Source organism: Crocuta crocuta, unplaced genomic scaffold, assembly GCF_008692635.1.
Source record: "Crocuta crocuta isolate KB4526 unplaced genomic scaffold, BGI_CrCroc_1.0 scaffold262, whole genome shotgun sequence".
NCBI lineage: Eukaryota > Metazoa > Chordata > Mammalia > Carnivora > Hyaenidae > Crocuta > Crocuta crocuta.
In genome coordinates, this window is record NW_027528869.1 from 3,192,482 (window position 1) to 3,207,229 (window position 14,748).

At 40.0% G+C, this 14,748-nt stretch overlaps 1 protein-coding gene across 1 annotated transcript; it reads left to right on the plus strand.

Moving 5' to 3' along the window:
• Nucleotides 1–6,872: 6,872 nt before the first annotated feature.
• On the plus strand, nucleotides 6,873–10,264 carry MGP (matrix Gla protein). The gene is made up of 4 exons (XM_077756390.1): nucleotides 6,873–7,018; nucleotides 8,425–8,457; nucleotides 9,295–9,370; nucleotides 9,885–10,264. The coding sequence occupies exons 1-4, from the start codon at nucleotides 6,958–6,960 to the stop codon at nucleotides 10,024–10,026; spliced, it is 312 nt and encodes a 103-aa protein (XP_077612516.1). The 5' UTR covers nucleotides 6,873–6,957; the 3' UTR covers nucleotides 10,027–10,264.
• Nucleotides 10,265–14,748: the final 4,484 nt, after the last annotated feature.

Here is a 14,748-nt window from a genome sequence, read left to right on the forward strand (position 1 = left end):
GTGGAGGGACTATTTGCAGATTTTCCCAGGAGGGACAACAAAGGAATTAGAAAGACCATGATATGACTGGCAGTGCTTTCAGACTGTACAGGAATCTCCACATGTGAGATCGGGAGCGTGGTATAACCCTGGGCAACAGAAGCCACAAGGTCCCCTATTCCACCTGCCTTCAGGAGGATAAGAAAAGCTTGAGCCTGCCCTCCAAAGACAGAAGTAGTCTCATGGTTTAGTCACTCTTTCACCCATCCATCCATCCATCCATCCATCCATCCATCCACTTAACAAATGTGCTGAGCATCTTCTGTGTGCCAACTCTAAACTGGACATATGATGGAGAAGAATACAGAGATGGACCTTACCTCATGAATCAAGGGTGACCTTGGATCACAAATTTAAGTAGTGGTTCCTTTTCTTTAAAAATGTGTTTGGGTGGCCAACTGGCCCTAGAGAAGCCTGTGTGATACGGTTTCTCATTGGACTAAGCTTTGATGAGCACTTGGGATCATCTTAATTTGCAGAACATTGCAGAAAGCGCTGATGGCAAGCTCAGAGAATTCTGAATTCAGGGAGAGAATGGAGGAGAGGGAAGAATGTCAGATCTGCCAGAAGCTTTTCAGAAAAGTATTTGCTGGAGGACATAACAAAAGAGTTACCCTTTTCTTTAGTATGTCTGTGACTAAAATAATGGCATAGTAATAAAGTTAATGTATTTCCCACCAATTCTACTTCCTCTGTCCATCCTTGCTTATCTGCCCTCTCTTTTTCAGACTACAAAGTATTTTGTCTCTTTGAGGAATTTTCCTGGCTCCAGTCAGACTTTTTTTTTCTGTTCCATGAGATTCAGCTTTATTTACATAAAGTTGGTTTTATGAGTTCATAGTATTATTTTACTGGCACCACTAAAATGCTTGGTCTTGCCAGTAAAGGGAAAAGGCAAAGGGGAGAAGAGTCAGGCAGTACCAGCCCTGAAAATACAAACAGAAATCACTTTCTAGGACAACAAAGGGCAATGAAATGAGAGACAGAAACCTAGCCAGCTTCACAGGACAGTGCTCATCTCTTCGTTCTGTTCCTTTAAGGGAAGCTCCTCGAATGGACTCTGCATCTCAGATTCCTAAACTGCCATAGCTTCCTAACCACTGAACCCCTCAGTCTCTTCTTAATTTGTCTTAGCTGAACTAAGTGAAAATAAAAGCTTGTCAAACTCAGACGCGGGAGGGGCATCTAGGGAATCATGTACGGAAATGTCTGGGGAAAGGCAGAGAAGCCTTGATATTAAATAAACTGGGCTTCTGGCTGGGAACAGATGTCATGTGTCTTCCCACATACATCATCTCCTCTACCCCTTTCTTTTCCATTAAAACTTCGATTTTTCAATAAGATAGCAGATGTGAAGTAATAATTATATGACTATCCAAGTAATATTATCATGAACCACATAGGTATGATCATTAGTTTTTATTCATTATGTTATTTACTTCTCATAATAATCTTATAAACGGAATATAATCAGCCACATGTTATTTATAGGAAAATTAGGGCTCAAAGACGTTATATATTTTATACAATGTCATACAATGTCATACAGTAACTTCATGGCAGAGGATTATTTGATTTCTCAGAAACACAAGACTTTGATTTCAAAGAATATGACTTTAATCACTGATACAACCATGCAATATTCCCCCAGGTTCTGACACCTGCTTAAAGAATTCTGTGCATGTACAAGGATGGATGGTTGAGTCTAAAGTCTCAGAAATAAAGATAAAATAAAAAGATACACGTATATAAAATGCTGATTTCTTCAATGTCTTTTGAAATATGATAATAAGAATTAAAGATTCGCATATTGCCATTTATGCCTGGATAGTTAAATGGCTCACAAAATCAGAGAAAGGGATGAATTGGTATTGGAACCCAAATCCCCCATGTCTCTGTTCAGGATTCCGCACACTAAATTGTCTGTCTAAAGAAGCTGCAAGTCAAATACGTTGCTTCCTAGGGCCCCTGTGTGGCTCACTCGGTTAAGCGTCCCGCTCCGGCTCAGGTCATGATCTCACAGTTCGTGGGTTCAAGCCCCGCGTCGGGCTCTGTGCTGCCAGCTCAGAGCCTGGAGCCTGCTTCAGATTCTGTGTCCCTCTCTCGCTCTGCTCCTTCCCTGCTCATTCTCTGTCTCTCTCACTCTCTCAAGGATAAATAAACATTAAAAAAAAATTTTTTTTAATTAAAAAAAAAAATACGTTGCTTCCCAAAACCTTTCAGCTTACTTTAGAAATCAGCTTACTTTAGAAATCACCAAGTCTATGAACACTCATGTTTGCTGACTGTCATCTAACACTTACTCTGATTTGGTAGAAGAATACAGGTTCTGCAATTTCGGCGAAGTCAATTTCTACAGTTACTTTGACCTCAAGCAAAACTGGAAATCGAGGCTCAATTTACCACCTGCTCCTTCAACTCAGAGCAAAATAGAGAGCAGCTTCTATGTCTCCTGTCTTGGCCGGACATGAGGGTAGGAAAGGTTGGCCATTTACTCATCAGACTCTGGTTGCTGCTTCTGAATGAAGTGTGCAGGTAAAGTCTGGTGAGTTTCTCCCTCAGTACCATGGCCTTGGCCGGAGGGGAAGGAGCCCACTTAGATCTCTTCTACGGGCATCCCACATTCTGGTGCATTCTTGTATTCAACTTTCATTATTCCAACTCGCCAACGTCAAGTGCTCCTTCCTATATTCAGGAAATTGATAACAGCAAGCAATGGACCCAAATCATCTGTAGTAGTTGAAGAAGATTTGGTGACTCGCAGGAATAGGAGACTTGCAGGTAGGACTGGAGAGCTGGGATGTAAGAGGGATGAGCTGATGTCTCTATGACGGAGGTGAAAGCAGAGTAGGTATGTGGTCAACATCTGTCAAGACCTGAAGTGAAGGGAGACAATAACAGCTTTGCTCATCAAATCCTAGTACACAAGAACTTGAGAACACTGTTATAAGTTGTAAGAAATGGTTTGAAGGAAGATAGAACAATAGCTTTAAACAATAGCAAATGATTTAATAGAAATTTAGTAATCATAATAACAAGAATATTAGTTGTTAATTTTAAAAATAGTTGGCAACTTTTAAAGACATTTTTAGTTTATTTTATTCATTTTGAACAGGGTGGGGAGGGGAAGGAGCAGAGAGAGAGAATCCCCAAGCAGGCTCCGCACTAACAGAAAAACGTCTTTCATAATTATCTAAAATCCAAATACAAGCTGGAGCTTTATATAGTCTAGTTTTTATGAGATATTTCAATTAAGAAAATACGAACTGGGGCACTTGGGTGGCTCAATCAGTTGAGCGCCCGACTCCTGCTCAGGTCATGATCTCACAGTTGATAAGTTCAAGCCCCGCGTCAGGCTCTGTGCTGACCACAGGAGCCTGTTTTGGATTCTGTGTCTCCCTCTCTCTCTACTCCCCCCCGTTCATGCTGTGTCTCTCTCTGTCTCAAAAATAAATAAACATTTAAAAAAAGAAAAAGGAAAACACAAACTAGCAACCAACATTAGTTGAAAACAATTTTAAGGGATGCTTGGGTGGCTCAGTCAGTTAGGATTTCAGCTCTTGATCTTGGCTCAAGTCAAGATCTCACGGTTCTCATGAGATCGAGCCCCAAATCAGGACTCTCGGCATGGAGACTGCTTGGGATTGTTTCTCTCCCTGTCTCTGCCCCTCCCCCCACTTGCACTCATGTTCTCTTTCTCTAAAAATAAACAGTTTTAAAACCCACAATTTTAATATTATAAGGTAATTCTCAATCTTTTACAATCTCAAACAACCCTATCAATAACCAAAGCAGCTCTTGCTTGTCTTTTTCCACGTCTCACTTTTCATGTCCCACTTCTTACAGCCACCTCAAAGCTTTTCTCTCTACAACTCAATCTCTACCTAAACCTCTCCCATCCAACAAACCAAATCTGTAAGGCTCCTCTCATTTCTCTCCTTCCACTTTTTTCTACCTCCATTTTTTTTCCCTCTTCTTTCCAATGAATCAATCTTGACCATTTCCAATACAGAGCCCCCATTGAGTTAGTCCGATCTTCTTCATAAAAAGGCCTAAGTGGAGTTGGCACATACAAAATTATCTTTGAGATGGGGAACGGAATGAGAGAAGAGAAAAAGAAGGGCTCTGAACTCTCGCACTTGCTATTAAATTTTACAATTTATATGAAAATGGTATTTATCATAGGAGAACCCATAAATAAATGGAAAGCATTGGAAAGGGAAGATGAGTGACTGGTGAGAGAGTTTCCAACAGAGAGTGTTAGCCTTGCAAAGAACAAGAAGATAAGGAAAAATGGTTAAAAGTTTAGGAAATCCAGTGGAAGCAGTGATGAAAACAACTTGTGAAAAAGAGGTGAAGCCTAAGTTGGAAAGAGAAGTGTAAGATTTTCACATTTGGATTCAGAGAGTACAAAAATAAACAATTGTGATGTCAGAAGGCTGACAGAGTACAGTTGCCATTTAAACTTGGGAGAGGGGAGACATGTAGAATCTGGCCAGAAAAGACCAAGTTATGAACATTACAAAACACATGTTTATAGCTGGAAAAGAGAAAATTCTCTTTAAATCTGGAGATAGGGTGGAGGGGAGGTGGAATGTCCCACTCATTTTAGAGAAGCAGTGTTGGAACCAAACTTGCTTCATGTCATGTAAATTGGGGGTTAGTAACTGAGCTGAGTACATACAAAATGCTACATGAATAGGCCATGGCTAGTTTGTTTTCCCCAAACAAGCAGTGTAGTAAATGAAGTAAATGCCATGTAGTAAACTGGCTTTTGCAAATATAATGATTTGGATGATTTATCTTGGAAAAAGAGCACTGAAGCCAACTCTGAGTACAAGTTTGTGATTTAAACTTTTTTTTAAGTTTACATATTTATTTGAGAGAGACAGAGAGAGCACATGAACAAGGGAGGGAGAGAGAGAAGAATCCCAAACAGGCTTTCCACAGTCAGCACAGAGCCCAATGTGGGACTTAAACTCACGAGCCATGAGATCATGACCCGAGCCAAAACTGAGAACCAGATGCTTAACCAACTAAGCCACCCAGGCTCCCTGCAAGTTTGTGATTTAAAGAGGGAAATAATCACCAATCTTGTGACCAGAAATCATGATGGCTTGACTTTATCAAGGATTAGCACACATGATCTTCTTTTTGGAGTCTTCTTTAAGACTTTATCACAAAGAATATATGTCTTAATATGAATAAATCTGGAGGGAAACCCTGAATATTATTGGTCCCTCCCAGCTCATGAGTCCTTCAGATTATAAGCGTTCTGAACTATTTCCTTTAACAGGGAATCCTAAAAGCCCTCCAGAGGGTGGAGGTTGGGAGGGAAATCCATTCTAATAAGACAAAAAGAGCGAGCCTCCACTTAACGGTTCATCACTGCCCCTTGAAAGAAATTGTTATTGAAAACTCTACCACCCACTCTCATCCCAACCCTTATGCTTTTCCAGCCCAAGTCTGAGGTCCTGCAGCTTTAGCTCATGAACAATCTGCAGCTCTGACTCAAGCCTATCTGTCTGCCAGGAAGACTCTTGGGTACCAGGCAGCAAAGACACATCTTGATAGAAGAGTTTTCCAATTATCCAAGAAGAAGAAGAAAAAAAGCTCTGCCTACAAGATGACCAGAGGCACCAAGTTACAATCTGTCTCCTATAAGAAAAGAAAGAGCACTTCTGCTACTGAGGGTATAGTGGAAGTGTGTGCTTCTGAGAATCTATGTTTGAGAATACATGCCAGCTAAAGAGCAAAGAGAATATAGTAGTAACTATTACTTCCCTCCTTGGGGACGTGTCTTGTTTGTCTCTAGATTCTCCAGAGCACCCAGCACGGTAACCTGCCTTTCACCTATCACCCACTAAGAGCATATTGGATTCGTTCATTATCAGGACACTGCCTTCCGAAAATAAGAGACAAGGGGCTCCTGGGTGGCTCAGTCGGTTAAGTGTCCGACTTTGGCTCAGGTCATGATCTCGCAGTTCGTGGGTTCCAGCCCCACTTCGGGCTCTGTGCTAAGAGCTAACACAGAGCCAGGAGCCTGCTTCAGATTCTGTATCTCCTTCTCTCTCTGAACCTCCCCTGCTCAAGCTGACTCTCTCTCTCTTTCAGAAATAAATGAAACATTTTTTAAAAATATTTTTAAAAAATAAAATAAGAGAGTACCCCTTTATCCTTGCTGCACTTTAGATCATTGATATCCAGCCTGAGAGCCTTAGAGCACAGGTTTGGACTGAGACGGGCAAGTTACAATGGAGCCAGTTGAGGAAACAGAACTCATGGCATCACTAGGCATCTCTGCCCTCTGGGAGCTTGGAAAAATGCAAAAGTTGTGTATCACCAGGCACATGCCGAGCGATCCAGAATTGACAGCTCAACCTCACTGGGAAAATAAGTCTATATTAGAACCAGTTTATGGAGTGAAGCCCTTTGCCCTCAGAGCCTCTCGTCCAACCATCAGGAGAGCAAGCAGAACACTGCAGCTCTGTCTTGGGACCAGACTGCACTCGGGGCCAGGAGAGATCAGAGAAGGAATGAGAAAGGCAAACACGTGTTTGTGGCAACTCCCTTCTCTGGGGAACCTTGCCCACATCTGGCCCCAAATATAGGGCGGCCACAACTTCTGTCCCAGGGCAGCATCCTGCTACGGCACGGTCAGGTCCAGGAGTGAGGGGAAACTGCCCACCCAAAGTAGATAATGTCTGGAAGGAATGAATATTTGGGAAAACTCCCAGTGCTAGTTTAGGCCCAACCAGTCTCCACCTTCTCTGGCCCCTTCCCACTGGCCCCTCCCCTCTCAGCTGCTCTGGTTCTTATAAAAATTCAACAGCCTTTCCCTGACAGCCTGCAGAAGCCTCTCTCCCCTCTGCTGCTACGCAAGCCAGTGAGACCAACCCCCAGGACCACAGAGAGACCATGAAGAGCCTGCTTCTTCTCTCCATTCTCGCTGCTTTGGCCGTGGCAGCTCTGTGCTATGGTGAGAAGCCTTTCTTCGCCATTTTTCCAGTTTTTCTTTTCTGCCTCTGATTTCAGTTTGCTTCCATTTCTCCTCCCCCTCCTCCCCTTCTTCCCCCTTTCTCCGATATAGAAGTATTAACTTAACATTTCCCAAGCCCTGTACACACTGATTGGTTCCATCAAGTCTTTTTTCCATACCAAATAGCCAGTCTTTCGTTTGCAACTTGACAGGCACCTCCTATCTCCTAGAAACTTCACTGTCTCAGCAAGAAGGTATCAAACTCCCAGCCCCTGAGTTCTCATTTTTAGGGATGTTTATTTATACTTTGCTAACAGTTGATTAAAGGTATGAGTTAAATCACTCACCTGTAAGAAAAATCAGTTCTCATATGAAGTGTTAAGTATAGCTTTCTGCCAGGACAAGATAGTATCCTGAACGTATTACATTTTTTCAGTGAATTGATTTCAAAGTGAAGTTTTGCATTTAAAGAGTCTCAGAGAAAAATAGACAGCAACATTTCGATTGTCCGAAGATAAATTTCACCTGGTTTCTTTCTGTTGTTTTCATATCTGTGTTTGATCAGACTTTATGAAAGAAAATCCAAAGCAAGATTATTTTGATCAGTCTTAAGCTTCAATTATCTGGATATCTTAGATGTTCCTAAACCGAAATCATACAAATAACCATCTGCATTTTGCTTCTTACTCTTGCAATATTCACATGGTTTTTATATCAGAGGATTTGGTTTCTTCACCTCCTTTTTAATTTTTTACATAAAATCACTTGCTTACGAATATAAACCTCTTATTGCCAAATTTACCTGCAGTGCACAGAAAGCAGTAGAAAGAAGAGAACTTTTGCTTTGGCGTCGTCTCAGTTCTTTCTCTGAACTGGCGTCACGCCCAGTGAGTTGTCCGCTGGAGCCAGTGGTTTTTGTGCCTGCCAAGTTAACACAGGTCCTTAAGAGGCTTTAGGAACCTCTTAAAAACCTGTCTTCGTAAAGTCCTACTGACCATCGCCCCAGACTGCCTGGAGGACTTTGGCTATTTTCTGGAACCTTCTGTCCTTTCTCAACCCTGCTCTCAGCCAGGTCCCAAATTAATCAGAGAAGACGCCTCTCTGGAGATTTGTGTGCAGCACCTAAATTCTCTTATTTCACCAGGACCTCACAGCCCTTGAGAAATTTTAGCCAAAGCCGTGGCCACTAGCTCCTTCGACATCCGCGAGTCTGACGTGTAGAGATATCTCCACCAAGGACAGAGCTAGAGAAACAACTCGTAAATCCAAAGTGCCCGAAATTTGTAATAACCACACTGCTAAATATGTTCTTCACATCTTTTTGACTCTTTTCTCTCCTTCCGTCCCTAAATGTAGGTCATTGCCATGTGAGATAAGTAACAATCAAATGATTTTTTTTATTCCAGAATCGCATGAAAGCATGGAATCCTATGAAATTTGTAAGTGATTTTTGACTTCCTTATTTAAATCTCATGCAGTAAAGTATCTCTTCCTATTCTTAAATAGACAAAATGATAACACGCGGAGCTAATACAGGGAAGAAAAGAGGGTCTCATTGGAAAACTACGTTTAAAAATCTAGTGACCATAAAAATCGCCAGATGAGCAATTTTTTAAGCTTGGAATGGTGTAATATGACCTTGAAAGTGCATCCAACAGAATTGGAGCCATAAAATCTCTTTGGGAAATTTTAAGTTGGCACCACATCAACCACACAGATGGAAAACAAGGAGCAACAACAAATGGCAAAGTACGGAATTAGAGGCCTAGGCAGCTGGGAAATCACAGTCATCAGCATTACGTAGAATGTTATTGAATATCTGGACTTGCAAAGATAGTATGGGAAGAAATAACATTATCATTCTCATTTTCAATTTATTCATTGTTTTCATAACATTGACACAGTCCATTTCCAATAAGCTAAACTCACGCTTTACAAGTCCTCAGGACAGAGAATTTCTCCTCACAGGAATGAAAAAACACACCGAATAAGAACCAAAAATGAAAAAGGCAAACCAATGGCCCAAAGGCGAAATAAACAAACAGAAATTACGGTGGCCTATGTAACAAGTCTCTAAAATACATATTCTGCTTTCTTTTGATCAGGCAGTTTATGAAATCAGCTTTATCTTTCCCTTTGGCTTTTGTAGATCTGTAGTTACATGCAATGCACAAATTAACGAGTTTTCAAATATATTTGTGTCAGGGAATATTTATGGAAATATTTTCAACTACTGTTTTCCTAAAACTGCAATTATTTATTTTTTTTCTTTTAAGATCCCTTCACTAACAGGAGAAATGCGAATACTTTTATATCCCCGCAACAGAGATGGAGAGCTAAAGCCCATGAGAGGTGGGTAACAAAACTTGACAGAGGGAGGTAATTTTTCCCAACATAGCATCACGGATCGGAATGGAATGAGAAATGTTTTTTTAAATCATATATATTATTTCTCATTGTGTCCCCAAATCAAAGAATTTAAAAAATAGTATACAGAAAACAACCAAATTTCAAGAAGACCAGTTTATGAAAGACCCAGAAAGCAGAGGGAGAGAGAAGGAAAAGGACGGAAAGAAAATTTCTATTTTCACTCATTCATTAATATTGGGGAATGAATGGGATGACTTTCCTATATTTTTATTCTTTTTCCCCCTTTTCTTTTTCTTTCTTTCTTTCTTTCTTTCTTTCTTTCTTTCTTTCTTTCTTTCTTTCTTNCTATATTTTTTTATTCTTTTTCCCCCTTTTCTTTCTTTCTTTCTTTCTTTCTTTCTTTCTTTCTTTCTTTCTTTCTTTCTTTCTTTCTTTCTTTCATGTTTCTACTCTATGTTTCTCATTGGAGGCCTCTTTTTTTCCCCCCACTTTCTAGGATCAGAGAAAGCACCAAGCCCGTCTATGAGATCAATCGGGAAGCCTGTGATGACTTCAAGCTTTGCGAACGCTATGCCATGCTTTATGGATACAATGCTGCCTACAATCGCTATTTCCGGCAGCGCCGAGGGAGCAAATGAGATCGCAAAAAGTCTCTTTCTTTCCAGAGCCTGGTGCCTGGTTTTGTATTCCTTTGCAATAGCATCATTGAACTATATAAACACATACAAACTGCTTATGTCTTAAATGTTCTTGTCTGGCTGCAGCCCTCCCTCCTGGCCCCAGATTGATAAGCAATGAAAGTGCCATGTAGTGAAGGTCAAGAAGGACTTAAGATGTGTAATTATTACAAAATAAACTGTTGGTTGGAAACTTTCATTTTGTGAGGCTGATTTCTTCTGGGAAAATGCTGAGATATTTAAAATATGGCCCACCTAATCCAGAATATGAGAATCTGTTAATCCTGTTCTAGTGTTGATTAGAAACATAACTGCATAGAAAGAATGAAACTTTAGAAGTCAGAAGTCACCCAACCATAATTTGTCTAGACTCTACCTTGGGACTGGTGAATGATCGCTTCCCTTAATTTCCACGGTTTTCAAAAATTATGGATAATTAGTCATATGACTTTCCTGCTCCCAAACTTTTTTTTTAAGTTTTATTTATTTAGGTAATCTCTATACCCAGTGTGGGGCTCAGACTCCCAACCCTAAGATCAAGAGTCACATGCTCGTCGGACTGAGCCAGCAAGGGCGCCTCTGCTCCCAAACTTTAAATGATCCTGAATCTCGCCTGTGTGGATTCCAGGTTCTGTCCTGGCTCATCACCCTCATCATAATTTCCTGAGTGTTATCATTTCTTAAGATGTCACAGTTTTGCCTCTTACTCAGGCCAAGAAAATGTTTGCTTTCACAATCACCAGAGGTTTTTAGATAATTCAGTCATGGAATTTTGGAGCCAGACATTATGCTACATGCTTGGTTTGCCAATGAGGAAACTAGACTCCAGAGTCTCCTGCTTGGTAGTTACAGACGGAGCCCAGGACTTCTCCATCCCTTTTCAGACCTTGCTCTTTCTTCTCTGCCATGAAAACTTGTTCATGCTGACCTTTCACATCCATTTCCTTTGGCAGGCCCATTGCCTTCATATCCTTAGTGGATGATCTTTCTAATCCTTCAAAATCCAGCACAAAACTCAAGCACTTTCTGAAATCAGTAATGATTACATCCACCCACTTCCTATCACACGACTCAAGCCAGTGTCTAGCCCTTCAAGAATATATGCAAAGAGTCAAGTACAATAAGATTATTCACTTCATATTTTGATCAAAGTTTCTTTTTAAGTATATTTTCTTGGCTAACATTATGGTAAGAAACTCTCATTTCTTTTCTCTCTACAGACTTGGTACTAAGTTCTGTTCACAAAGGGTTTTCAGTGAAAACTGAATGAAACAGTTCCCTGGGAGGGAAGGCCCAATTTTAAAATGGTTATATTCATCATAATAATGTGTGTTATGTAATTCAAACCATCACCATGTAAATATAATGATGAGTGTATTATAATTTTCTAAGCTATCTTGCATGTGATAACTCATTGGGTCTTACAACAACCCAGAAGATGGGTAGTATTTATTAGATGGTAAAATTGAGACTCAGAAAGGTAACTTTCTGAAGACATTGTAGTAAATGCAGTGGTGCATTACTCAAGCTGAGATATTCCTCTTGTCACCAGATATATCATCAGCTGATGGTTCCCAGCTAAGGATTTGAGTGCCATTCTCTCCAGACCTCTGTCTCCTCAATTTAGGAAGGCCGTAAGGCTTTTCTGGATTCTATTTTCTGTTGTATGTCCAAAAATCTCTCCAAAAAGTTGGGGCAATTATAGGACTCATCCTCATTTCATCAGTGTCAAGGAGTCCAAAGAAAGCAAAAAATGGGGGAAATGGTGAACTAAAAACTAAAAGGGACAAATTGAAAACAAATGGCAATATGATATACTTAAACCTATCACAATAATCTTGTTATAGGTAAACAGTCTGAAGGGTCCAGTTATTTTTTTGCTTTCACATACATTGCAGATCCTATAGGATAATTTTGTTATTTTTGCTTTAAAGAGTCAATTACTTTTTTTAAAAGCTTAGAGAATACGAAAAATATCTTACACATTTACCCATGTAGTTTTCAGTGCCACTGCTCCTCATTCTTTGTATACATCTAGATTTCCATCTGGTCTCATTTTCCTTCTCTCTGATGGACTTTCTTTAACATTACTTGTAGTGAAGGTGTTCTGGATCCTTTAAGTTTTGAAATTTTGTCTTCACATTTGAAATATGTTTTCACTGCATATCAAATTCTACATTGCCAGTTTTTTAAATTCTTTTAAGATGTCCCACTGTCATATAGTTTGCATTGTTTCTGCTATAAATCTGTTGACACCCTTTTTTTTTTTTAATATTTTTATTAATTTCTAGGAGAGAGAGAGAGAGAGAGAGACAGCGTGAGCAGGGGAGGGTCAGAGAGAGAGGGAGATACAGACTCGGAAATAGGCTCCAGGCTCTGAGCTGGCAGTCAGCACAGAGCCCGACGCGGGGCTCGAACCCACGAACTGCGAGATCATGACCTAAGCAAAAGTCAGACGCTTAACCCACTAAGCCACCCAGGCGCCCCATCTGTTGACACTCTTATCTGTATTCTGCTCTAGGTACTGCGTCTTTTATGCCTTCCAGCCTCGAAGGTCCTTCTATCATTGGTTTTGACCAAATTGATTATGATGTACCTTGGTGTGGTTTTCCCTATTTTTCTTGTTCTTCAGGTTTATTGAGCTTCTTGGATTACATTAAATTATATTAATTAAATATCAGTCATTGTCTCTTCAAATATTTTCCTTCCTTCACTAGATACTGCAATGACATGCGCTTGAAATTGTCCAGGGCTCCCTGATATTACTTTCATTTTTATACACTGGTTTTTTCCCCCTCTGTTTATTTCATTTTGACAGTTTCTTTTAATGTGTCTAGAGTTTACTAAGTTATATTCAGTAATATCTAATTTACTGTTAATCCTATCCAGTGCATTTTTCATTTTAGACATTACAGTTTTCATCCAGGGAAGTTTGACTTGAGTGTTCTTGTATTTTCCATATCTCAACTTTTTAAATGTCTTAGATACAATTAGGATAATTTTTTTAAGAGAGAGAGAGAAAGTGTGAGCAGGGGAGAGGGGAGAGAGAGAGAGAGAGACAGAGAGAGAGAGAGAGAGAGAGAGAGACAGAGAGAGAGTCACCCAAGTAGGCTCCATGCTCAGTATAAAGCCCGATGGAGGGTTTAATCCCAAAGCCCTGGGATCATAACTTGAGCCGAAATCAAGAGTCAGACATTCAACCAAGTCACCCACATACTCCTGGATAACTATTTTAATGTCCTTATTTACTAATTTCAATGTCTGTGTCAACTTCCACACTGGTTTTGATTGACTGATTATTCTACTTGTTACGGATCATAATTTCCACTTCTTTGATTTCCTGGTAATTTTCGTTTGATACTAGACATTGCAAATTTCATTTTTTTGTGTGCTGGATATTCCTTTATTCTTATAAGTATTCTTGAACTTTGTTCTGGGAATCAGTTAAATCACCTGGAAAAAAGCTTCATTGTTTTAAATCTTGCTTTTAAAATGAAACCAACTCAGTATTTAGTCTAGGCCAATTACTTCCCCCCCAACTGAGAAAAGATCTTCTGAGTACTACACCCCATGTCCCATGACTGGGTGATAAGAATAGGCAATAAACCCAGCCCTTAGTTAGTGCCAGCCACTGTTCCCTCTTGGATGGTTCCATTCCTCTTGGATCCATTCCTCTTGGATGATTATTTTCTTATATTTATGTGCTAACCAGTTCCCTGCTACATATATGAGAGGTGCTCTCAAGATACCCAGAGATCCCTCTCTCTGAAACTCTCTCCTTTCCAGTATTTTGCCATGTAAACTATAACCACCACATTCTCCCAAGGTTCTCAACACATCTCAACTCAACATGTCCGCCATGTTTCACTTTGATTCCCCCTCCCTAAATCATAGCCTGGAAATTCTTCTAGGGCAACAAGCTGAGGTAATGACAGGACTCACTTTGTTTCTCATCTCTTAGGGATCGCCATCATCCTTCATTAACTGATGCCCAGTGTCTTGAAAATCATTGTTTCATATGTACTGTCTGTTTTATTTAGTTATTTATAAAGGGAGGGTAAACTCCATTTGAGACTCCATATTTCCTAAAAGTCCATTATGAGACAGGACTACTCTAAATGGTCATCTCAGCCTTGGAGTTTCCTCATAGAATTGACTGAGCCACTTACTGGAATCGTACAACAGCTCAAATGTTCACTCTACTGAGGCCTATGTTTCTCACTCCTCTCATGCTGTACCCAAAAGTACTCCCTTATAAACCACCTGCACACAAATCTCTGAGTCTTAGAGTTTGTTTCCCAGGGACCAAATCTGTAGCAGTCATTCAGATGGTAAATAGTGGGACCAGGGTTTTCAATCTCCAGACCTCTTATCAATTACAGAACACTAGATCTTGGTTTCTGAGATGACAAGGAGTTCACCAATAACCTAATTCAACCCCCTGATTTTATGTTGAGTAATTTGAGAGTTTAGAGACTGAATGACTATTCCAGGGGCAGGTAATTTTATTCTCTTGAGAAATTCACTTGTACTGACCTCATAAAATTTAATCCCATAAGCCAGTTTTTAGAAAGGGTTATGTACAAATGATCCATATATTTGTACCAAACTTTCGTTGTATACAGTCACACTTACCCATCTGATGAAGCTTTAATGTAGTTTCAAGTCAGTCAACATTTTATC

Bases quoted from the DNA above. Each gene is read 5' to 3' on its own strand.
- MGP (XM_077756390.1), top strand. From the start codon at position 6,958: ATGAAGAGCCTGCTTCTTCTCTCCATTCTCGCTGCTTTGGCCGTGGCA. The intron at 7,019-8,424 runs GTGAGAAGCCTT...TTTTTATTCCAG, and splicing joins CGTGGCAGCTCTGTGCTATG to AATCGCATGAAAGCATGGAA. The intron at 9,371-9,884 runs GTGGGTAACAAA...CCCACTTTCTAG, and splicing joins AGAGCTAAAGCCCATGAGAG to GATCAGAGAAAGCACCAAGC.